A 23,788-nucleotide genomic window follows, 5' to 3' on the forward strand; every position below is an offset into this window, starting at 1 on the left:
AAACGGAGAAGTGTGACAGCGCATTCATCTGTGGAACAGACAGGTCACAAGCTGAGAGCAAGCTGGCAGCGGGGGAAGGGCGAGAGAGGCACGGATAGACAGAGAGAGAGAGAGACTTAGAAAGAGCCTCGCTTTATGCCAATAGCTCAACCTTGAAACGCTCCTCCGTCAGGTCTCATCAGTGCTCGAGGCTCAGGGTGAGCGAGCTCTGTATTGTGACTGTGTGCTTTGGAAGACGGCAGCGGTTACAGTGAGAAAATGAAGCTCTCACATTAGTCTAAAGGGTGTGGAAGTGATGAGCACGGTGGTGATACAGAGCTAAGAATCCATGCTCCTGTTCCATGACTTGTAACAACTCAGTAACAGCTACTCATTTTTCAGTGATTACTCTTAATAGTGTAGTTACTATAACTTCTTTCTGGTCGACCTGTGCTTTGGGGGTCAGCAGCTTTAAGATTAGTGTCAAGTCTAGGACTGAGTGCTTTGGAAACTGAGTAAGTAGGTGTTCTCCCTGTGTCTACTTGGGTTTCTTCCAGTTTCATTCTGCAATCCAAAACCAAAAGAAGGTACATGGATTGGCTTTGTGACAATGTCCACAGATGTGAGTGACTGGGTGAGTGTGTGAAATCGTCCACTGTTGTGTGTGAGTGACTGGGTGAGTGTGTGAAATCGTCCACTGTTGTGTGAGTGACTGGGTGAGTGTGTGAAATTGTCCCCTGTTGTGTGAGTGACTGGGTGAATGTGTGAAATCGTCCACTGTTGTGTGTGAGTGACTGGGTGAGTGTGTGAAATCACCCGCTGTTGTGTGAGTGACTGGGTGAGTGTGTGAAATCATCCACTGTTGTGTGTGAGTGACTGGGTGAGTGTGTGAAATCGTCCCCTGTTGTGTGTGAGTGACTGGGTGAGTGTGTGAAATCGTCCACTGTTGTGTGAGTGACTGGGTGAGTGTGTGAAATCGTCCACTGTTGTGTGTGAGTGACTGGGTGAGTGTGTGAAATCACCCGCTGTTGTGTGAGTGACTGGGTGAGTGTGTGAAATCGTCCACTGTTGTGTGTGAGTGAATGGGTGAGTGTGTGAAATCGTCCACTGTTGTGTGTGAGTGACTGGGTGAGTGTGTGAAATCGTCCACTGTTGTGTGTGAGTGACTGGGTGAGTGTGTGAAATCGTCCACTGTTGTGTGTGAGTGACTGGGTGAGTGTGTGAAATCGTCCACTGTTGTGTGTGAGTGACTGGGTGAGTGTGTGAAATCGTCCACTGTTGTGTGTGAGTGACTGGGTGAGTGTGTGAAATCACCCGCTGTTGTGTGAGTGACTGGGTGAGTGTGTGAAATCGTCCAATGTTGTGTGTGAGTGACTGGGTGAGTGTGTGAAATCTTCCACTGTTGTGTGTGAGTGAATGGGTGAGTGTGTGAAATCATCCACTGTTGTGTGTGAGTGACTGGGTGAGTGTGTGAAATCATCCACTGTTGTGTGTGAGTGACTGGGTGAGTGTGTGAAATCATCCACTGTTGTGTGAGTGACTGGGTGAGTGTGTGAAATCGTCCCCTGTTGTGTGTGAGTGACTGGGTGAGTGTGTGAAATCGTCCACTGTTGTGTGTGAGTGAATGGGTGAGTGTGTGAAATCGTCCACTGTTGTGTGAGTGACTGGGTGAGTGTGTGAAATCGTCCACTGTTGTGTGTGAGTGACTGGGTGAGTGTGTGAAATCGTCCACTGTTGTGTGTGAGTGACTGGGTGAGTGTGTGAAATCGTCCACTGTTGTGTGTGAGTGACTGGGTGAGTGTGTGAAATCGTCCACTGTTGTGTGTGAGTGACTGGGTGAGTGTGTGAAATCGTCCACTGTTGTGTGTGAGTGACTGGGTGAGTGTGTGAAATCGTCCACTGTTGTGTGTGAGTGACTGGGTGAGTGTGTGAAATCGTCCACTGTTGTGTGAGTGACTGGGTGAGTGTGTGAAATCGTCCACTGTTGTGTGTGAGTGACTGGGTGAGTGTGTGAAATCATCCACTGTTGTGTGTGAGTGACTGGGTGAGTGTGTGAAATCGTCCACTGTTGTGTGTGAGTGACTGGGTGAGTGTGTGAAATCGTCCACTGTTGTGTGTGAGTGACTGGGTGAGTGTGTGAAATCGTCCACTGTTGTGTGTGAGTGACTGGGTGAGTGTGTGAAATCGTCCACTGTTGTGTGTGAGTGACTGGGTGAGTGTGTGAAATCGTCCACTGTTGTGTGTGTGAGTGACTGGGTGAGTGTGTGAAATCGTCCACTGTTGTGTGTGTGTGTGACTGGGTGAGTGTGTGAAATCGTCCAATGTTGTGTGTGAGTGACTCGGTGAGTGTGTGAAATCGTCCACTGTTGTGTGTGTGTGTGACTGGGTGACTGTGTGAAATCGTCCAATGTTGTGTGTGAGTGACTGGGTGAGTGTGTGAAATCATCCACTGTTGTGTGTGAGTGACTGGGTGAGTGTGTGAAATCATCCACTGTTGTGTGAGTGACTGGGTGAGTGTGTGAAATCATCCAATGTTGTGTGTGAGTGACTGGGTGAGTGTGTGAAATCCTCTCCTGTTGTGTGTGAGTGACTGGGTGAGTGTGTGAAATCGTCCACTGTTGTGTGTGTGTGTGACTGGGTGAGTGTGTGAAATCATCCACTGTTGTGTGTGTGAGTGACTGGGTGAATGTGTGAAATCATCCAATGTTGTGTGTGAGTGACTGGGTGAGTGTGTGAAATCATCTCCTGTTGTGTGTGAGTGACTGGGTGAGTGTGTGAAATCATCTCCTGTTGTGTGTGAGTGACTGGGTGAAAGTGACTAAGTGTAAACATGTGAGTAAGTTTGTGAGTGTGTGAAACTGTCCACAGGTGTGTGTGTGTGTGTGTGTGTGTGTGTGTGTGTGTGTGTGAGTACTTGCCATGTGCCCAATGTTTCCACATAGGATGAAGCACTTACAGAAGATGAATGAATGAATATGACTGATATAAATGAATGATTTAGCCATAGGTTCTGTTTAAACTTACAGATTTAAATAAATCTAACAATCACTTGCATTTAATTTGCACTGGGTTTGAATGGAAGCTAAAGGAAAGCGTATCGTGGGTATCGTGTTGTGTAACTCAAGTCAATGGTGTTACGATTACGTATTGTTCTGATTATTTTTCTGTTCTGAGTTTTCAGCCATTATTTTAAGCTAAATATATAATTTAAATAGATAAAAAATTGCAGTGGTTTAACCCCTTTACCTTCACTGACCCATATAAGTTAATAAGAGCTCAATCATTTGCAGTGTTTTCTTTGTAGTTACTGAATAATGAGCCACAGGAAGTGGACGGAAGCGGTGAAAGAGATGTGACACGCTTTATTTAGATAGTGTTCTGTTGTTTTTCCAGGTGGAAACGATCCTTATCCGCCTGGAACCCAGTTAATATTTGAGCCTGAGCAGAGGTCGTCAGCGCTCGGGATTGATGCCGTTTTGCGTCTCACATCTCGGCGAGATTTAAAAGGTTGTTTTCACATCTGTTTTTAGCAGATGTCCGGGTTATATTTCAGTCCGACCCTTTTCATCTTCACAAAATCAACTTATTATCACAAATAATGTGCACCGCTGGAGTTTTATTTATTAATTTCTCGCCGTCTCGCTATCAGTCGCTCGTGTTTTATTATGGAGACAATCTGACTGGCTCTTAGCGAGCTGATGGAGTGTGGCTTTGACTCGGGACATGACAGATGCCAGGGTTGCTTGTTTGGCGGCCGTTCTGCAGGCCCACATGTTTGCTTCTCCGTGTTGTGAAGCCTCTTGCTCCTTTTCCCTCAGGGACGACACTGAGCGCCGTTGCCATGAGAGATAGCGCTTCACACAGCTCCTGCCAAACAGCCTTGCTTTGTGGGAGGGAGTGTGTGTGTGTGTGGGCTTGTCTTACTACCCTTGTGAAGGCCAAATGTCCTCACAATGATAGGACAACATGAGATCAAACAATAAACAAAGACTAAACAAAAAATTCTAATGTCAAACATTGGTTCTTACAACCATAGAAAAACAAGTATGTGTGTGTGTGTGTTTGTACTGGTTTTACTACATCACATATCCCAGCAATAACAACATGAGATTTGAATGAGGACCTAGGGAATATGTCTATGGACATTCTACTTAATCTATAAAACGGCATATGTGTGTGTGTGTGTGTGTGTGTGTGTGTGTGTGTTTGTTTTAGACGAGGATGCTTGAAAATGTGCAATTGTCACCTGGAATTCACATTTTTGGAACATATTACTAGCGCTGAATGATTGTGTTTTGGCTACGAAGGTTCTGTTTAGGAGTTTAGCTGCAGTTTTACTGAGCTCTAATAATACAAAGGGTTTTTGGATGTCTCCACAGGTATAGAAAAACTAGCAGAAGCTATTGCTTTCACAATTTTGGGCTAATTCTGTTGTTTCTTGCTCTCGTTGTGTCTGTTACATGTGGTTAAGCTCTGCTTTGTGCTCTCATGTGTTAGAGAGTCCAGGGCTATAATTCCAGACACTCAAATAATGTCCCAAATACATATGTGCAGAAGTTTAAGCACGTCCTTATAACTACAGGAAGACCTGTGTGTGTGTGTTAAGGTTGGGGGGTGGTAGAGACACTCCTTTGACCTGCATCTCTCTTTCTACTCGTTGTTGTCTTGGCTTTGTGTTCAATTCCCTGAGGGCTCTTTAGGCTTCAGCCATCAAGTTAGCCGGGCTGGGGCAGAGAGAGAGAGAGAGAGAGAGAGAGAGAGAGAGAGAGAGAGAGAGAGAGAGGGAGAGAGGGAGAGGTGTGGCAGAGAGAGTGAGTGAGGGGGGTGAATGAGAAGGAGAGGGAAAAAAAGCAGAATGCACCCTGGGAAATGGTCTGTGTCCATGGCAACGAGGGGAAACTGGAAGATGGATTTGCAGTGCGATTCAAAGCGGTCCCATTTGGTGGGTTTAGTGGTGTTACTGTGTGCTTCTTAGTGTGTGTGTGTGTGAGAGAGAGAGAGAGAGAGAGTACGCAGTGCAACACACAGGTCTCTGCAGACGCTCTTATCAGGCCTCCAGAGTTTCTCCCTGTCTTCATTAATGTTCTATTAGCAGCTCAGCCTCCTGATGGCTGCGTTTAGAGTCCCCCTCTGCCCCCCACTCACTGTACACACATGAATACATACTGGAGACGGCAGAGCGCAGGAGACATGAGGTTTACTACAGCAGCAGTGGTAGAATGGATGCTTTACGATGCCATTTGGACGTTCCCATTGACTGTCCTTTAGAGGAAGATGCTTTTAGAGTGAGACATGCTCTGGTCTAAATACCACAAGGAACAAACACCACAGCAGGGGTCACCACTTGTCTAAACAGCCCTGTTCAGAATGGACCGGTTTCAGCACCTGTTCCTTTAAATGAGAAGTAGCCACAGCTCAGTTTGGTGTGGGAGCCCAGTGAGGAATGAGGAGCAGAAGATGTGGTTTTTAGCCGTTTTTACTTTGTTATATTTCTTTTTTGTTCTTGCTTTCACCTCCGTTTAATCAGTGCTCTTACGTCTGGGTTTGGTTTGCTCTGCTTAACCTTGTCGTTGAGCTCTGACATAAACACGGGCCCAGTGCTGTATGCAAGATTCAGCACCAAAAAAAAAAAAACAGCCCACAAAAACTGACTGGGTGGTCTTATTTCACAGTGTGCAGGTTGGTAGGCTCCAGATTGTCACACATTTCCTACATGTTCTGTTTGTTTACTTGTTACTTGTGCTTTGTCCCCTCGTGTTTCTTAGCCATCTGTGAGCCTTTAGGTCTGTCATGTGACTGATCTCACAGGTGTCCCCTATTGTCTTCTGCTAATCAAGCTCTGGTTCTCTGTCTAATGACCTCAGAAAAAAACACCCACACGGCAAGCAGTGCCATGCAGCATGGTGAAACTGCCGGAGTATAACTTATCATTATATTACAGCAGTTAAAAGCAATGTTCACGACTTTATATTTAAAAAAAAAAAACACAAAAAAAACCACCTTTCATAAAATTCCGAGAATTTTTGCTAATGTGTTTACAAAGCTCCGGTGTCAGTAAAAGGTTAAAAACAAAGTGTCTCTATCCGGTATGCTAGGCTTTCTCTCTCTCTCTCTCTCTCTCTCTGTCTCTCTCTCTTTCTTGCTCTCTCTCTCTCTGTCTGTATCTCTCTCTCTCTCTGTGTCTCTCTCTCTGTCTGTCTCTCTCTCTCGCTCTCTCTGTCTGTCTGTCTCTCTCTCTCCCTCGCTCTCTCTCTCTCTGTCTGTCTGTCTGTCTCTCTCTCTTTCTCACTCTCTCTTTCTCTCTCTCTCTGTCTCTGTCTGTCTCTCTCTCTCTCTCCCTCGCTCTCTCTGTCTGTCTGTCTGTCTCTCTCTCACTCTCTCTTTCTCTCTCTTGCTGTCTTTCTGTCTGTATCTCTCTCTCTCTGTCTGTCTGTCTGTCTCTCTCTCTCTCTGTCTGTCTGTCTCTCTCTCTCTCTCTCTCTTGCTTTCTCTCTGTCTGTATCTCTCTCTCTTGCTCTCTCTCTCTCTGTCTCTCTCTCTCTCTTGCACTCTCTCTGTCTTTATCTCTTTCTCTCTCTCTCTCTCTCACTCTCTCTCTGTCTGTCTGTCTCTCTCTCTCTCTCTCTCTCTCTCTCTCTCTCTCTCTCTCTCTCTCTCTCTGCTCATGGCAAAGAAAAAGGGTCTGGACTTTTTTAGACAACAAAAAAGGCGTGAACAGAGATGAGGATGTTGCTCTTTTTCTGCTCCATAAGTGGGTAATATTGACTTATTTTTGCTGTTTTGTGTTTACTTAAGGTGGAATGTCTCCAAACTCTGTAGATGGCTACCTGCATTCCCGAAAGTGCTTTAACACTGAACTCGAGTTACAAATTAATTTCTGTGATTATTCAAACAGTGAACTCTTTATTTTTCCTCAAACACACCGTTCCAGCTTTAAAGCTTCTGAACATTAGCAAACCAGAGAGAACAGCAGTTCCCCACAGTCGTGGATAAAACCTGGTGCTAGTCGTCATTTTGATCTTAAATGACAGACAGAGCTGGACAAAGTGAAGCTTTTGAAAGGAAGAAAGAGAACCAGTGGTGCGTCAATAGTCTTCACTCACACTGGAGCTCCTCTGCATTTCCCTAACTAATCAGAGTCAAACACACAATTGACCCGGACCCCGCCAGACACTTAGTCCTTTAGCACTTATCAATTAATGCACTCAATCGATCTCTCGCTCTTGTTCTTTCGCTCTCTGGCTCTTTTAACCTCCCAAGTGCTCTCAGCCCGCTACCTTGCTTCAACCTTCAGAGACAAAACTTCTCATCGGGGTTTTCTCAGAAAAAGTTTGGGGCCCTTTGTCTTAAGATTCAGCCATTTTCTTTCCTGCCCTGGTTCGTCACTTGGGTAAGAGCGTGAGACGACCCGGTGGTGTAATAAGCAGTGCTCCATAGCCGGGGCAGGGGGGCGGACGCGGCCGAGCGCTAATCTCATGCGAAGGACGCTGAATTAGGGAGAGTAATAGAATTCCTGAAAATTGAAACGGTGGAGCCGGTGGATGGGCACGGAGACGTACGTCTGCAGGAGGAGAATGACTCAATTCAAATACAATCAGTTACACAACTGTCCTTCTCTGCGCTCCGTCTGAAGCAGATCAGGTTGCTTCAGGTCAGGAGAGTAGACAAAGCCAAGATCTGCGGTTTACAGCGAAGGTTATTGCCAGCTGCCACTCTCCCATTCCTTCACCGTATCCACAGACTGCTCCATCGTAGGCGCAGACGTAAGACACATGCTTACTTACTTTCGTCTGACATTTCCTCCAGTGCCTGGGATTTGGTGTGATATCACAGGGAGCGAAATGAGTGTTTGGTTGGGTGTTCTCCCACAGGACACCTGACATTCTCCAGGAGGTCATCCCCAGGGAGATTAATGGATACTGGAGCATACCTATCGAGCTCAGGTGTGCTTCGACAAATGTCTGGTCAATATCTCTTTCAAAATTGAAATAAAATGAGTGTATCTTGAGGCAATGATAAATTTTGATCTTCATACATTGTTGTTGCTGAGTCTCCTTTCCGCGTGATCACAAGACCTGCATCATAAAGTATATACCAAATTATACAATCAGAAGCAACCAAATGACCATGTGCTGTGAAGTCACTGATCCATGTAATTGGCAGCGTTTAAGCCTCAAGCTTAAAAGCCCAAGACCAGATCAGTGCGAAAACCTGTGTTTTACTAAAAGACCATTGGGAGTGTTACTGTTTTGTGTATAAATGAGATGTGAATATCTGGCAACCCTTCATGAAATAGCAGCCTTAACTCTAACCTTAAACCTAACTCTAAACTAAAGAACAGTGTGTAGTGTTTGTGTAGGGTGACCAGATCTGAGATGGTGAAAATGAGGACACGGGGCGGGGCGGACGACTACTGACGTGGAGACTGACCAATTAAATGATTACAGAGAAGGTTATCGACCAATAACGGTAGCTCTAGGATAGGATAGGACCTTTATTGTCACATACAAAGTTATACAAGTACAACATTGCAGCAAAATTGGCTTCCGTCTGTACACTCACATAAACAGGGGTTAGGTGTGTGCAACAGACGCGACCGCAGCAGGTTACCAGCGCCATCGTGCAGTTAGAAGAAACAGCTAGATTAACAATGGGGAAGTGGAGGTAAAAAAATGAAGGTCCCAGACTGTGCCTTAAGAAGCACAAATAGTTTCAGTGACGTAGACAAAAAGCAGTAGGAGGCGTGTTCAAGGGGGAAAGGGGGTGGGGCAGGTTCAGTTCGTGAAAATGTCCGAGAATGTAGTAGCGGTCACGTGTCCTTGAGCCCTCAGCTCAGACAGGGAGGCACAGCAGATCTCCATGACGACCGTTCCTTCTCTACAGTCAGACCGTCCAATCCGAAGATTTTAGGCTACTTCACCACGCCCCCTTCTCACTCAAGCGAACCAATAGGAGTAGGGGAGGGCGGGGCTAGTTTGTGAACGAAACTCTTCTCGAAGTTCTATGTAAGTTCTAGAAAAACAAAACCCCGAACGTTTGTGAAATTCCGGACATTTTTTTAAGTTTAAAAGACTAAAAGAGGACATGTCCGGGTAAAAGAGGACGTCTGGTCACCCTAGTTTGTGTAATGCTATTGCTAACAGAAAACTCATGCTCTTCTTCAAGTATATAACAAAGACTTTGATTGTATTTGGGGAAACAGCGCCACCAGTGGATGGGGGCTCAGTGAACGTACATTCATTCATTCATTCATTCATTCATTCATTCATTATCTGTAACCGCTTATCCAATTTAGGGTCGCGGGGGGTCCAGAGCCTACCTGGAATCATTGGGCGCAAGGTGGGAATACACCCTGGAGGGGGCGCCAGTCCTTCACAGGGCAACACACACACTCACACACATTCCACTCACACACTCACACCTACGGACACTTTCGAGTCGCCAATCCACCTGCAACGTGTGTTTTTGGACTGTGGGAGGAAACCGGAGCACCCGGAGGAAACCCACGCGGACACGGGGAGAACACACCAACTCCTCACAGACAGTCACCCAGAGGAAACCCACGCAGACACGGGGAGAACACACCAACTCCTCACAGACAGTCACCCGGAGCGGGAATCGAACCCACAACCTCCAGGCCCCTGGAGCTGTGTGATTGCGACACTACCTGCTGCGCCACCGTGCCGCTAGCTAGTAGCTATGAATTTGAATGAAAAAAACGTCTTGTCTTAAACATAGAAATGACAGTGTTTGAATAGGTATGGTTTTAGTAGTATATTTTTATTTTAGACGTGACGCCAGGTAACGCCAGGTTTTTCAGTGTGGTGGACCTACAGTAGAAAAGTGGCAGAGTGAGAGTATTTAAACTGTCCTCATTGGTCTTTTTAGACACATAGCATACTTCTCCGGCGGTAGGTCACCCTGCAATGATTGTTGTTAATGTGGTCACCTGTGTCTTTCTGCATTAGCTGCTGGGGATGAGCTCGGCACCCTGGGAAAAACAGCAACTTATCATACATCACATTAGTGCTAGTTCACCAGGAAGAGGAGTGGAGCATAATTGGAGAAAATCTCATTTCACAAAAGTGGGGGTGGGGTGTGTAGGGGGTAGTGAGGAGGGGCAGAGCCTAAAATAGGATAGTGGTATATCCTTGAATGAGGATGAACGTACAGAGGCGTCCTGGCTGCTGGTTTCCTTTAATTAAACTCACTCCCGTTCCTTCCTCAGACATATGGATGTAATTAGAAGTAAACAAATCATTAATGCAGCGTGCGTCTTCGGTGAAAAACAGCAGCCACACTATCGACAACACTTTTATGTTCCCTCAGAATGGAAAGGCAGCCGTGGTGGAAGAAAGAAAACACACACACACACACACAAACACTGGCTTCTCCTGTAAGTGATGAAAGATAAGGAAATCTGAGACAATCCCAGATTTACCTGAGCTTCTGGCAGGAGGTTTCTCTTCCCCTGGTGGATTTGGTTGTGCTCCATGTGGCCGGATGTTAGCTTGGCTCCCTTCTTCCATCTTCTTGCAACCTGCGTCTTGTCAGAAGCTGTGTGTGTGCTTTTTTATTTATGCTCTGCTCATCATCGTTAGAGTCCCACTGGACACTGGCTTCAAATGAAGAGACGTTTCATTCTCTCTCACCTGCAGTTCATTAGTTGCCGTAAAAGAGGGCTTCATTTATAGAAAGTCTCTAGTGGATGATGTCATCAGATTACTCTTCCCATTGCCTCTTCACATTCCTTTTTGAAAGGATGCACAATACCAGTGATGTGTGGATATTGGCAGATATAGTTTTAAAGAATATTGAAACGTCACTAGTCGGATACACAGCTGGACGATGTTCAATATTAATATATATCGCAATATATTATGTTCCAGTAAAAATGATATGATTTTTAAATTGACATTATTTACAGCATTGAATGACATTCATTACAGGGTGGTGCTGTCATTTCATTGCACTCAATTTTAAAGTTCATTCAGTCATTCATTCATTCATTCATTCATAGTCTGTAACAGCTTATCCAGTTCAGCACGGTGGGTCAGGAGCCTACCCGGAATAATTAGGCCCAAAGCAGGAACACACCCTGGAGGAGGCACAGGGCAACACACACACACACACATTCATTGATGCACTCACACCTATGGACAACGGGGTCGTCAATCCACCTACCAACTGTGGGAGGAAACCGGAGCACCTGGAGGAAACCCACGAAGACACTGGGAGAACACACCACACTCCTCACAGACAGTCACCCGGAGGAAACCCACGCAGACACAGGGAGAACACACCACACTCCTCACAGACAGTCACCCGGAGGAAACCCACGCGGACACAGAGAACACACCACACTCCTCACAGACAGTCACCTGGAGGAAACCCACGCGGACACAGAGAACACACCACACTCCTCACAGACAGTCACCCGGAGGAAACCCACACAGACACAGGGAGAACACATCACACTCCTCACAGACAGTCACCCGGAGGAAACCCACGCAGACACAGGGAGAACACACAACACTCCTCACAGACAGTCACCCGGAGGAAACCCACGAAGACACAGGGAGAACACACCACACTCCTCACAGACAGTCACCCGGAGGAAACCCACGCGAACACTGGGAGAACACACATTTTAAATTTTGGACATATCATCCAACCCTAGACACAGTATCAGAATCAACAGAGATGCTGAACTACAGAGGGGAAATGACCTAAACGTTTTCAGTTCTGTAACATATTTTGACTAATATAGTTAAAAGTTAGTTATCCAGCTGATTTCTGTCTGCAGTCCCTACGCAGGTCTGTTTAAGATTACTACAGACGATAAAACATTACATATAACAAGCTCTGTATTGATAATTGTTCATTGATATTTTCAAAAATAGCAGACTGTTTTGAAAATAGGACATGGCTTAAATTGTGGGCTGATATGGTTATGGATTAATTAGCTTGTGTTTTGGATGAGTGGACTCTTGCGGCTGTGCCCAGAACACCACGGATGGCAGTGAGGATATTGGATATTTTGTGGATGCTTTCACAGCAAAACCGATGAACTGGTTCGATTGGCTGTGTTTATTTTGCCCGTATTGTTCTTGAAATAACAAGCGTAAAATATCGGTATTGGTGGATTTGGGCTGGGTTTGTTGTTGTTGTTGTTGTTGTTGCCATTGGCCCTAAAAGTTTCATATCCTGGTGCGTTCCCCAGTCGAGCAACAGCTGAATTCAAATCAGGCAAGAAACTGCAGAGCGGGGCTCTTCCTGCAGTAAAGAATCAGATTAAAATCCGGAGAGCCGCACAGTGGCTGTAGGGCCTGCGGGCGAAAGAGAGCAGAAGCGTTGAGTTTGTGTTGATTCAGCATCAGCCGTCTCTGCAGTGCGACTGATATTTTGTGCTGTTACAAGGCGTACATGCTGAGAATTAAGTTTGAACCTAAAACAACCGCCCAGAAAGGTTTTAAAGTTATAATTTCAGAGACCCGTCGCCACCCTTCTGATAAACGACTGGAGGAGATCAAGGTTCTCTTTCACATTGTATCGGAAAATATCCAGTTTCCATCCTTCCACTTTGAGAAGACGACATCATCACTGTGGGTCTGAAAGGATGTGGATCCGAGCAAGTCCTTGCCGAGAGAGGAAATAGACACAGGCTCTGTCTGCCACATTTGGAGCAGTTAACTGAAGCAGGTTTTATTTTGCATATGTAATGAACAGATATGGTCAGATTGGCCCGAGGGCTGTGGACAAACAGAGATTTGGGCCCATTTGCAAGTATTAACCCATAGTTACCCTCCTCACCACCTCGACACACACTCTCTCTCTCTCTCTCTCTCTCTCTCTCTCCTCAGTTCATCTGCCTAGCGCAAACACGCGCAACTTTTAACTCCACTTAACACGTCTGACAAATGTGGCGGTGTTATGAATGTTTTAATATCCGGCTGCCGCAGCGTATCTAGGGAAAAGCAGGCTACACGTCTCCGCAGACGGCACAGAAAAACAAACCATGAAATATAGACGACTGCACCGCGCAGCTCATAAACATCATCAAAAGCCTCGTGACCCGGCTGGAAATGTTCGCAGCCATTGATCTGAGGGGATTGTGCACCGAGGGCTGGTTTCAGTGAGTGTTCAGAGAGTGTAACCAACAAAATCTGTGAAGCTGTTGTACTTGGGGGTGTTTTACACAAGGATTAAAGCGGTAGTTCTCCTCTTTCCCCAGATCTAACCAAGCAGCCGAGACAGGGTTTACTTCTTTGGATTTACACTGGAGCTCTGAGACTCATGTAGGAAGCATATAGTAAAAACCCGGCCATTCAAAACATCTGCTAATGGTGTTCCAGACGGAGGAGATGTTGGGAATCTTGCCCATGGCCTCTGATTGGTTTCTGACACTTGTTCTTACATAGAGATGGACCCGAGCTGCCGTATTCAGGCCTCGCACTCTTCTGTAAATGTCTGCCGATTTTAATGCATATTTACTGGCTGTTTGCTGAATTTAAAACACAGTAAAACAAATAACACACCAAATGTGACCTGTAAACATGTTGTGTTATGTTAATACGCACTCATCTGCCACGACTGGTGACTACGCCATGGGCGCCCAAGGCTCAATGATGTGTCTGATTACACAAAATTGATACGATAGCATTCATTCCTCTGTTAGTGGTCTGAATTAATATTTAAATGAGCAAATATATAGAAATACTGCACTGGAGGACGTGTTCACTTTTTTGAGGTGTACAATCGACCAAAATGAAGTGTTTATAAACTTCAGCATCACTGCTGTATCTGATCCACTTGCACCAGCACAACACACACTTACACACTGCAGCGCTGAGACTGATCCACCCCCTGAGTCGTGCCTGCTCTGTGGTGGTTCTGTAGGGGGTTCCTGACACTCCTGTGTACACTCCTGTTCCTGTGTGTGTGTGTGTGTGTGTGTGTGTGTGTGTGTGTGTGTGTGTGTGACATGCACGCTTGTGCCCTGAGTCTGATCTAAGCTTTCTTGTGTGTTCAGATGTTCCCGGAGAGAGGCCTGTCCGAAATGGGAGGTGCCTCAACATTTCAACTCAGAGCTGAAGCAGTGCGTGGACATCACAGTCATCCCCCGCAACATGTCTGTGACCGCTGCCTCCACTCAGGTGAAGTGGCCTTTTCTCTGGAGCACAGCTTTTCCCCAGATTTACCACACCCTCAGGATTCCTTTTTACCACATTCTGATTACACTGTAAAGAGCGTGTGCCGTCTTATGCAAACATTTCTGTCAAATTACCCCTTTTATTTATTCTCTATGTGAAAATGCATGTTAATTACTGCACATTTGATGTTTATAAGGGTGTACGTACTGTGTTGATATAAACAGGGGTACGACGGGTAGTTTAAATGCCACACATCTTCAGGGGTTCAAACCCTGTGGCTGTGAGGTATCTGCTGTAAAGTGTGTTCTTCCTGTGCCGGTGTGGCTTTCCTCCAGGTGCTCTGTGTACCTCCCGCACTCCAAAAACACATAGCAGCAGGTCTATTGGCTGTGTGAAATTGCCCATAGATGTGTGTATGAGTGACTGAGTGAGTGTGTGAAGCCCTGCTGTGGCGCAGGGTTTGTTTCCTGCAATGGCTGTTGCGTCTCTGCCTAGTCGTAGATGTGTGATGCATATTGCCAGACATCGCATTACACAGATTGCACAGGTGTGGGTAAAATGACTCTAATATTCCAGAAAATGTCAAGTATTTTGAGTATATTTACAGTTAAAGATCACAGTATATAAAGTTTGTTCTATGTAAAAAAATATATATTGTTATTGTATGCATGGTGGTGCAGCAGGTAGGTGTCGCAGTCACACAGCTCCAGGGACCTGGAGGTTGTGGGTTCGAGTCCCGCTCCGGGTGACCGTCTGTGAGGAGTGTGGTGTGTTCTCCCTGTGTCTGCGTGGGTTTCCGTGGGCGACACTGAACTGGATAAGGGTTACAGATAATGAATGGATGGATGGATTTTTTGCATGTGATATAGTTGCTAAACCTCATTTAACCCTTTGGTAAACAGTAAAAACATACATTTCAACCAGTACCTGCTCTCACAATTGTTCTGAATACCCCTCAGTTTAGATCCAAAGTCTAATATAAAGATTTCCCATAAGAGTAAAAGCTATTGCTGCAGCAAACAGAGGGCATTTCCTCTACCCCGAAGAAAGGTTGGATGAACTTGTGTCCACAAACCTTTGGCCATATAGGATAGCTCTTAATGATACATCAGACTGCAGGCTGAATCCTGTTTGACCCGTGAGGCTCTGCAGACTGTTATTTTGTGTGTTGTTAAATGCAGCGCATGTCTGTCCAGATATTACTTTAATCATTTTTTCATTATGTTTGTGTTGTGTATATTGCTTGATTAAATGAAACAATGAAATGAAACTGTCGGAACACTGGTGCCAAGCCTGGATGGAAATATTTTGCCAGGGACTGTGATCCTGTTGTGATTCAGCCAATGTGTTACTTGTAAGAGTCAAACAGTAAACTGTATTAAAGAATCCATGGCACATATTTTAATTTTATTTACGTGATCATTTTTCAACCACTCTTTATCTCAAACCGCTGTTTGTCATTGTGATCTCAATGAATATAAAATCCATTCTGATTGGCTGCCTGTATTTTAACTCATTCCAATTGCAGCATCAGCTAAAACCCTCCTTATAATTTCAGTGTAAATGGGCGGAGCTAAACTTGACTAAATATAATATAAATAGGTCAGTATAATATAAATAGGTCAGTTTATATCAGTGTGTTGGTTTTAATGGGGCGGCACGGTGGTGCAGCAGGTAGGTGTCGCAGTCACACAGCTCCAGGGACCTGGAGGTTGTTGGTTCGAGTCCCGCTCCGGGTGACTGTCTGTGAGGAGTGTGGTGTGTTCTCTCTGTGTCTGCGTGGGTTTCCTCCGGGTGACTGTCTGTGAGGAGTGTGGTGTGTTCTCTCTGTGTCTGCATGGGTTTCCTCCGGGTGACTGTCTGTGAGGAGTGTGGTGTGTTCTCCCTGTGTCTGTGTGGGTTTCCTCCGGGTGACTGTCTGTGAGGAGTGTGGTGTGTTCTCCCTGTGTCTGCGTGGGTTTCCTCCGGGTGACTGTCTGTGAGGAGTGTGGTGTGTTCTCCTTGTGTCAGCGTGGGTTTCCTCCGGGTGACTGTCTGTGAGGAGTGTGGTGTGTTCTCCCTGTGTCCGCGTGGGTTTCCTCCGGGTGACTGTCTGTGAGGAGTGTGGTGTGTTCTCCCTGTGTCTGTGTGGGTTTCCTCTGGGTGACTGTCTGTGAGGAGTGTGGTGTGTTCTCCATGTGTATGCGTGGGTTTCCTCCAGGTGACTGTCTGTGAGGAGTGTGGTGTGTTCTCCTTGTGTCAGCGTGGGTTTCCTCCGGGTGACTGTCTGTGAGGAGTGTGGTGTGTTCTCCCTGTGTCTGCATTGGTTTCCTACGGGTGCTCCGGTTTCCTCCCACAGTCCAAAAACACACGTTGGTAGGTGGATTGGCAAATCAAAAGTGTCCGTAGGTGTGAGTGAATCTGCAAGTGTGTGTTGCCCTGTGAAGGACTGGCGCCCCCTCCAGGGTGTATTCCCTCCTTGCGCCCAATGATTCCAGGTAGGCTCTGGACCCACCGCGACCCTGAACTGGATAAGGGTTACAGATAATGAATCAATGGTTTTAATGACAGTCAATGATAAATGGATATTTTGTTGCTTATGTTCCATATATGGATTGTATGATATAAAAAAGTATATTAATAAAATCGTATATTTTATTTCTGGTTATGTCATTGTTTTCTCATTTCGTTGTTTCTTTTTTGTGTCACAGCTGAGTGTGAAGGTGGCGAATGTGCCCAACCTCTCTGCAGGAGTTACATGTGTGTTTGAGGATCTGAGCGAAAGCCCAGGAGAGGTGCTGCCCAAAGGCCTCGTGCTCTGTATGTCCCCTTCTCTACGAGACGTCCCAGCTCTCCCACATGGATACGGTAAGTTGTAAAGCCTTTACGCTTAAAGAATCCTCATGTATTAATAAATTCATTCATCCTTAAACCCTTTAAGACAATGCCGCTGCATTAAATGGATTAGTAAAAATATTATCACATGTGAATCAGATTACCATTATTCATACTTACATTCACAGGAATCAGTTATGAATGAGTACAGTTCACCCACAGTTAGATTTCATCACTGCTTTCCTCTGGTTCTGTTTTGGTCATGCGTTTACCTTGTGCCTTGCACCCACTCTTGTCTCCCTGAGCCGTGCCCCACACCTGTGAGCTGTTATGTAGTCATGCGACTGAGCTCACAGGTGCATCCTATTGTGTCTGGTTATTTACGCTCTTTTTCTGTAGTCCGTGTTTGTGCTTCATTGTCAGTGTCTCTGTTAATTTCACTGTTCATGTCTTTGTTCAGGTTGTTTTTCCTTTCTTGGCACCTGCTTCCGCCTTAACTCCATTTACGGTGCTTTAACTCACGACACCTAACTGCTAAAATACTCAGTAACGTACGGTGTTTTTCCACCGGTCAGTGCGGTTTTAAATTCACGGTCATGCCGTTCACCCCTTTGATCCTGTACCCTGGTAGCACCTGAGCTGAATGTGGATCCTTCTGGTTTGGTGTTACCAAGTAGGCCGAGCTGGCACGTAAGAACGAAGCGAGAATACATGCCAATCACTGTCGCTGTCTGTCTGTCAAGTCAAAAAACACAGCATTTAGCTAAACATCATGAGGGAATATGAAGGCACTGGAGCTTTTTCAGTTTCTTATCCTCTGTCTCTGTCACATCACATGAACAGAATAAAACCCTGAAGAAAAGGTCAGTCCAAACTTGGATCTCCTCCATTGTTCATACTGTTTTGTGTTTGCTGTTTTTACGTTAGCGTCACATGGGAAATCCCATGACCACTCTACCACACTACTGTAGAACTCCAGTGGAACTCCAGTTTTTCTTGAACGAACGCATGGGAACCGAAGCCTGTGGCTCTGCACTTCTCTTTTTGGATCCTTTTGGTTTAAACTAAAATACTAAAGCTCAAATAAAAAGGCAGAGCTGTACCACTTGAATGTAATTACACGAGTGAGCAGTCTTCTTTGTTGTGTTGCCACATTGCTGTGTTTACTGAAGTAAGCTTGCGAGTATTGATTGAGCTTCTCCAGCCTATAGGTTAGAGTCTGGAGTGTCTCCTATCTCCCGCACATGCTCAGATGGTTTGCAATATTGAATATAAGCAGGCAGCCCCCTAACCCCACTGTGGCTGGGTGGTGGGGTGGTGCCTGAACTCATATGAGCGCATTTCACGCAGTCTCAAAGAAATCTCGTGTACACTGCTGTCCACACTGATGCTGCAGGTCTTCATTTAAACACTGTTCATTTAACTGTATTTTTTTTGCCGCTCAGCTGTAAGCCATCCTCAGAAAAGGGGTCATCGGAGATCACTGTTTATTCCCATTTCCCAGCCCATTACTGTTAGATAAAAATGTCCAAGGCCAGAGACGCTCATCAAAACCGTCCAAAAACCCCATCCAAGGTTTTATGTTGTTTTAAAGGTACTCCAAGAACACAAATGTACTGGCGCTAACCTTTAGACTCCTACCCAAGCCCAATATTCCCATTAATGACAATTATGGCATGTCCAAATGGAAATATTATGGCAATTACGGCGAAGTGAGGCACACAAGTATAATTGGACGACTAGAAATTTAGTTATTAGTGGAAGCAAAGGGCCGTGGAGTTTGGAATCGTAAGTGCATTTCGCTCGCAGATGGAGGAAATGGATAAATGCGTCCACAATCAAAGCTATTAGAGATACCAACTTTGCCGAGGGTATGTACAGGTAGGAGGATAATCACCGTGTCCCTGCTGTCTGATGTCGTGCCTGATTCAGTTCCTGGACTAATTGATCTCTCTGACCTCTTTCTTTTGTCTTTTCCATTATGTTTTTTTTTCTCCAACAGGTGATAAACGAGTGGTCAAGCTCTCGCTCAAGTCCAAGGAGACGGGGCTCAAGTTCATCACCACTGACATTGTCTTCTACAACTGCAGCGTCCTGCAATCGTGAGTGCCCGTTCTCTGTGTTTTTAGTAGTGTTTCATCAGCAAAGCAGGAGAATCAGCTTTGGAGCCTCTCTCTCTGGGGTACTTCAGTGGCCGTCTGTGCTCTCCCTCTCTCTCTGTAATCTCAAATAGCAGGGGATCTGAATAACATTTCATTTTCTATCTTAAGAAGAAGAGGTACTCTCTATATTTGCAGCTCTTCAGGAGAAGGAAAACTTCTGGAGCTTCCGCTGTTTTTGGCCTAATTTGCTGCATTTTGAAACTTTATCCCTCTTTTTTTCGGTCTCAGAGTTTCTCAAATGCCTAGGGGGCACAAAGTGGAGAGTCAACTTCCAGTTGATTAAACAAAAATAAAAATAAAAACAATTAAAATGAAGCTGACACCAGCCCTGAGTGCTTCAATAGAAAGGTCAAAGGAGTGGATCGGAATTGCAGGATTGAACCCACCGGCTTGCCGTTTTTAAATAGTTACTACCTTAAGATACACATGTGGGTTTGTGGAGTTTTATATTCCGTTAATCAGGTGTCTGCTTACTGAAGCTGATCTTGTTCTTGGGTGAAACCTTGGAGAATTCATTATTACAGTTATTTAGCTTTATTTCTCCATTATAATTGTGTAATTTGGGCGGCACGGTGGTGCAGCAGGTAGGTGTCGCAGTCACACAGCTCCAGGGGCCTGGAGGTTGTGGGTTCGATTCCCGCTCCAGGTGACTGTCTGTGAGGAGTGTGGTGTGTTCTCCCTGTGTCTGCGTGGGTTTCCTCCGGGTGACTGTCTGTGAGGAGTGTGGTGTGTTCTCTCTGTGTCTGCGTGGGTTTCCTCCGGGTGACTGTCTGTGAGGAGTGTGGTGCGTTCTCCCTGTGTCTGCATGGGTTTCCTCCGGGTGCTCCGGTTTCCTCCCACAGTCCAAAAACATACGTCAGTAGGTTGATTGGCGACTCAAAAGTGACCGTAGGTGTGAGTGTGTGAGTGAATGTGTGAGTGTGTGTGTGTTGCCCTGTGAAGGACTGGCGCCCCCTCCAGGGTGTATTCCCACCTTGCGCCCAATGATTCCAGGTAGGCTCTGGAACCACCGCGACCCTGAACTGGATAAGGGTTACAGATAATGAATGAATGGATGGACAAACACCAAACAGTGTGGTCTTGTTTCTCAGTTGGTGAGTTGGTGGGCTCTAGATTAATGTACACAGGCACCAATAAACGTGTCCCCTTTAATGGGTTTTGGGTAATAAATAACTCCCACTGAGAAAGACAATGCTTTCATTACATCTTCATCATTATCCACATTGTCATTCCCCTATATTCAGCTTCTGTTTCAGGGACTGATCTTTGTGTGAGCTTCATAATTAAGCCACTAAACTGCCCATCACAATGAGATCCCATGTAGCTCGCTTAAATACATAGCAACACATCGTGACAACCGGACCATTCTTCCAAAACTAAAGTAGCCCATTCTACTGCTGACAGCACTGACATCCACTCTGTTGACAAGAAAGTATCTGATGTTTGTTTTTATTTTGCACATCATTCAGCTGTAAATGCAGAGACGCTGCCCTGCGGTAGTGCATCTGAAAAGCGCATCCCCACAGGGGATAAAAACTTAGCTCTCAGTAGGGGGTGAACATATCAAAACGCCACCACCCTGACTAATGGCACCTAGTTCGTAATCATATCTATGCTCAAGAAAGCCCGGCTCTCCATCAGTACCATGGCATCCCTTACACAGTAGAATAAAAGTCCTCCCTTGCTGCAGATTGTCAGTAAATGAGGGTAATTGGTCCGGAGGTGTGAGTGGAGGCTGGGTAATTGGAGTGTACTCCAGGCCTCACGCTGCTAGGCCTAATATCGGCGTTTAGCCCAAGCAGGTTGGCCTAGACGCCCAGCCGTGATTGGCCAGGGCCGAGAGTGAGCGGCCTCATGTGGAGAACACCGAGCCAGAGGTGCTGGTCACAGCTGTAGCTCAGTCCAATCGGTGAACACTCCTCGAACCGTGATTCTGCTCTCGCGGACCTTGTTCAGACAGGCAGTTCAAATCTGTTTTTTATGCTGTCCAGGCAGATTTTCTGTGGTGTCAATGGCTTAAAAACACAGCCGACCACAGGTTAGCCACAAACCTAGCGCGATGGGGATTTAAGCCGGGGCTTACTTTGAGCTGGATCCGTTCGGAAGAAGATACGGGACCTCTCATATTTGGAGCGTTTTTGTTTTCATGTGGATTCTCCACCTTTCCATTGTTATAAATAAAAAGCCAATCAGAAAAGAGAGCTGAGTTTTGTCCCGCCTCCACTGATGGCTGTACGGTTCCCACCTGAAAAACCAAGTAGCAGCAAAACGCAAATGGGAAAGCAAAAATATAGAGAGAGAAGTCACCAGAAACTTTGACCTATTACTTTAAAGTTGTTAATCTCCCTTATAAATGATATTTGAGACATCAGAGCTAAGCAGAGGATTCACTCCAGAGTTCAGGGCTTTGTAGAGTATCAGACTCTTGGAGAACAGAGAACCTTCTTGGAAGTAGATGGCAAACCAACGAAGAAACTGAACTGACTCGTGTGAGAGGTTCTAGAAATCCATTCTGAACTACTCCCATGTGGTCGGGCTGAAAGACTGTGAAAACATAATTTTTCCATGTTTTCGTCTGTCCATCAGTGAACAGCAGCAACGCCGCTGTCAGCCCATACACAACGCATTCCAAATCCTTCACAGTCCACTCTCAGTGCTCCCTTACTTCATGATTTACAAGTCAAACACTAGCTTAAAGGCTTAAACACTATTCATTCATTCATTATCTGTAACTCTTATCCAGTTCAGGGTCACGGTGGGTCCAGAGCCTCCCTGGAATCATTGGGCGCAAGGTGGGAATACACCCTGGAGGGGGCGCCAGTCCTTCACAGGGCACTACAGACACACACACACACATTCACTCACACCTACGGACACTTTTGAGTCACCAATCCACCTACCAACGTGTGTTTTTGGACTGCGGAAGGAAACCGAAGCACCCGGAGGAAACCCACACGGACACAGGGAGAACACACCACACTCCTCACAGACAGTCACCCGGAGGAAACCCACGCAGACACAGGGAGAACACACCACACTCCTCACAGACAGTCACCCAGAGGAAACCAGTCACCTGGAGGAAACCCACGCAGACACAGAGAGAACACACCACACTCCTCACAGACAGTCACCCGGAGGAAACCCACACGGACACAGGGAGAACACACCACACTCCTCACAGGCAGTCACCCGGAGGAAACCCACGTGGACACAGGGAGAACACAGCACACTCCTCACAGACAGTCACCCGGAGGAAACCCACGCAAACACAGAGAGAACACACCACACTCCTCACAGACAGTCACCCGGAGGAAACCCATGCAGACACAGGGAGAACACACCACACTCATCACAGACAGTCACCCGGAGGAAACCCACACGGACACAGGGAGAACACACCACACTCCTCACAGACAGTCACCCGGAGGAAACCCACACGGACACAGGGAGAACACACCACACTCCTCACAGACAGTCACCCGGAGGAAACCCAAGCAGACACAGTACGGAATCTGCACTATGTATCGTTTAGAGGAAGGGAGGTAACCACATGCCCCCTGCTTCTCCCCGGTGATTTCAGTACAGTGCTGTAAAAATTTAATGCACTAGGGGAGCCCTGGGAGCCACAAATCTCAAGTTTTGAAAACGTCTTGTAAGTGGCATCATGTTTAGGGCAAAATACAGCTTTTTAAAAACACTGAAGTCACACAGCACATCTGTTTCTGTGTGAAACTCAGACCGCTCCTCACTCCCTCTACAGTAAACGACGTCTGTCAGCACTAGATTAGACTATGTATCGTTTGGAGGAGGGTAGGAAACCACTGCTCCCTCCCCCTCCCCATTAACTTTAGCACAGTGCTGTAAAAATCACATGAAATCTTACCCAGGGTTCCTTTAAGCCCAGTTTAAGCAGTGAATTTCTGTGTAGCCTTGATTTTCCAGATCACTTAAATTCTCAAAAGCTTAACGATCACAGCTAGTGACACTGCAGTGATATACTGCGGAGGGGTGGACAGTGCTCTGAAAACTAATTATCGAGTCGGTCATTTTCTCCTGATGACTCAGAGAATGGCAGGAAAGTGATGAGGCATGGATTTACCGTCTTCTTCCTTCACATGTGGCACATGAGCAACCAACCAGACTCACTTTCACAGAGAACTGGCAGCAGATCGTAGTCTCCGAGTGCTCACTGGTTTGGACGGGAGCTGGTGTGGACGTTCTGTGAGTCATTGCGGTGGGTGGAAAGGCAGCTGCTAAGTCCCCAAGGCCAGGGACTCCCTGATCATTTCAGGCTTTTCTGTTTCCACGCTGTTCTAAGCATTCGGCACAGCCGCGTACATCGCTTAACACAGCCAGACGGCCCGATCGCACATTGTGAGCCTGGCCTTTGTTTTCTTTTCTCTTTCTCCTTCACCCAATTAAAACCAGTTCTGATTCCGATTAGCATCAGAAGAGAAGGGAAATGGGAATTAGTTTATAAAGAAAAGAAAATGAAAGAAGTAGAGAGGAGAGAAGCTGGAAAGCGGTGGTGAAGGCTGTCACATGATAAAAACAATTTGCTCCAGGCTAAGCGCATTCAGGTTGAGGATGAAATTGCCTTGTCTTCTGGCAGGACTACACATACATGCACATGTACACACACACACACACATACACACCTACATGCCGGCAATCAATTCT

The 23,788-nt window shown here is 46.1% G+C and overlaps 1 protein-coding gene across 2 annotated transcripts in view; it reads left to right on the forward strand.

Moving 5' to 3' along the window:
- plxna3 (plexin A3) overlaps positions 1 to 23,788 on the forward strand; it is a 587,367-nt gene that overhangs the window by 101,388 nt on the left and 462,191 nt on the right. For both annotated transcript variants that reach the window (XR_010795288.1, XM_066643219.1), the window contains exons 6-8: positions 14,012 to 14,135; positions 16,823 to 16,979; positions 18,949 to 19,048. Coding sequence is in view for 1 of the 2 variants with exons in the window: in XM_066643219.1 (XP_066499316.1) it covers positions 14,012 to 14,135; positions 16,823 to 16,979; positions 18,949 to 19,048 (381 nt within the window). In the remaining variant the exon portion in view is untranslated. The remainder of the gene's footprint in view (positions 1 to 14,011; positions 14,136 to 16,822; positions 16,980 to 18,948; positions 19,049 to 23,788) is intronic.

This window comes from Hoplias malabaricus, chromosome 14 (assembly GCF_029633855.1).
Source record: "Hoplias malabaricus isolate fHopMal1 chromosome 14, fHopMal1.hap1, whole genome shotgun sequence".
In the NCBI taxonomy this organism is placed as follows: Eukaryota; Metazoa; Chordata; class Actinopteri; order Characiformes; family Erythrinidae; genus Hoplias; species Hoplias malabaricus.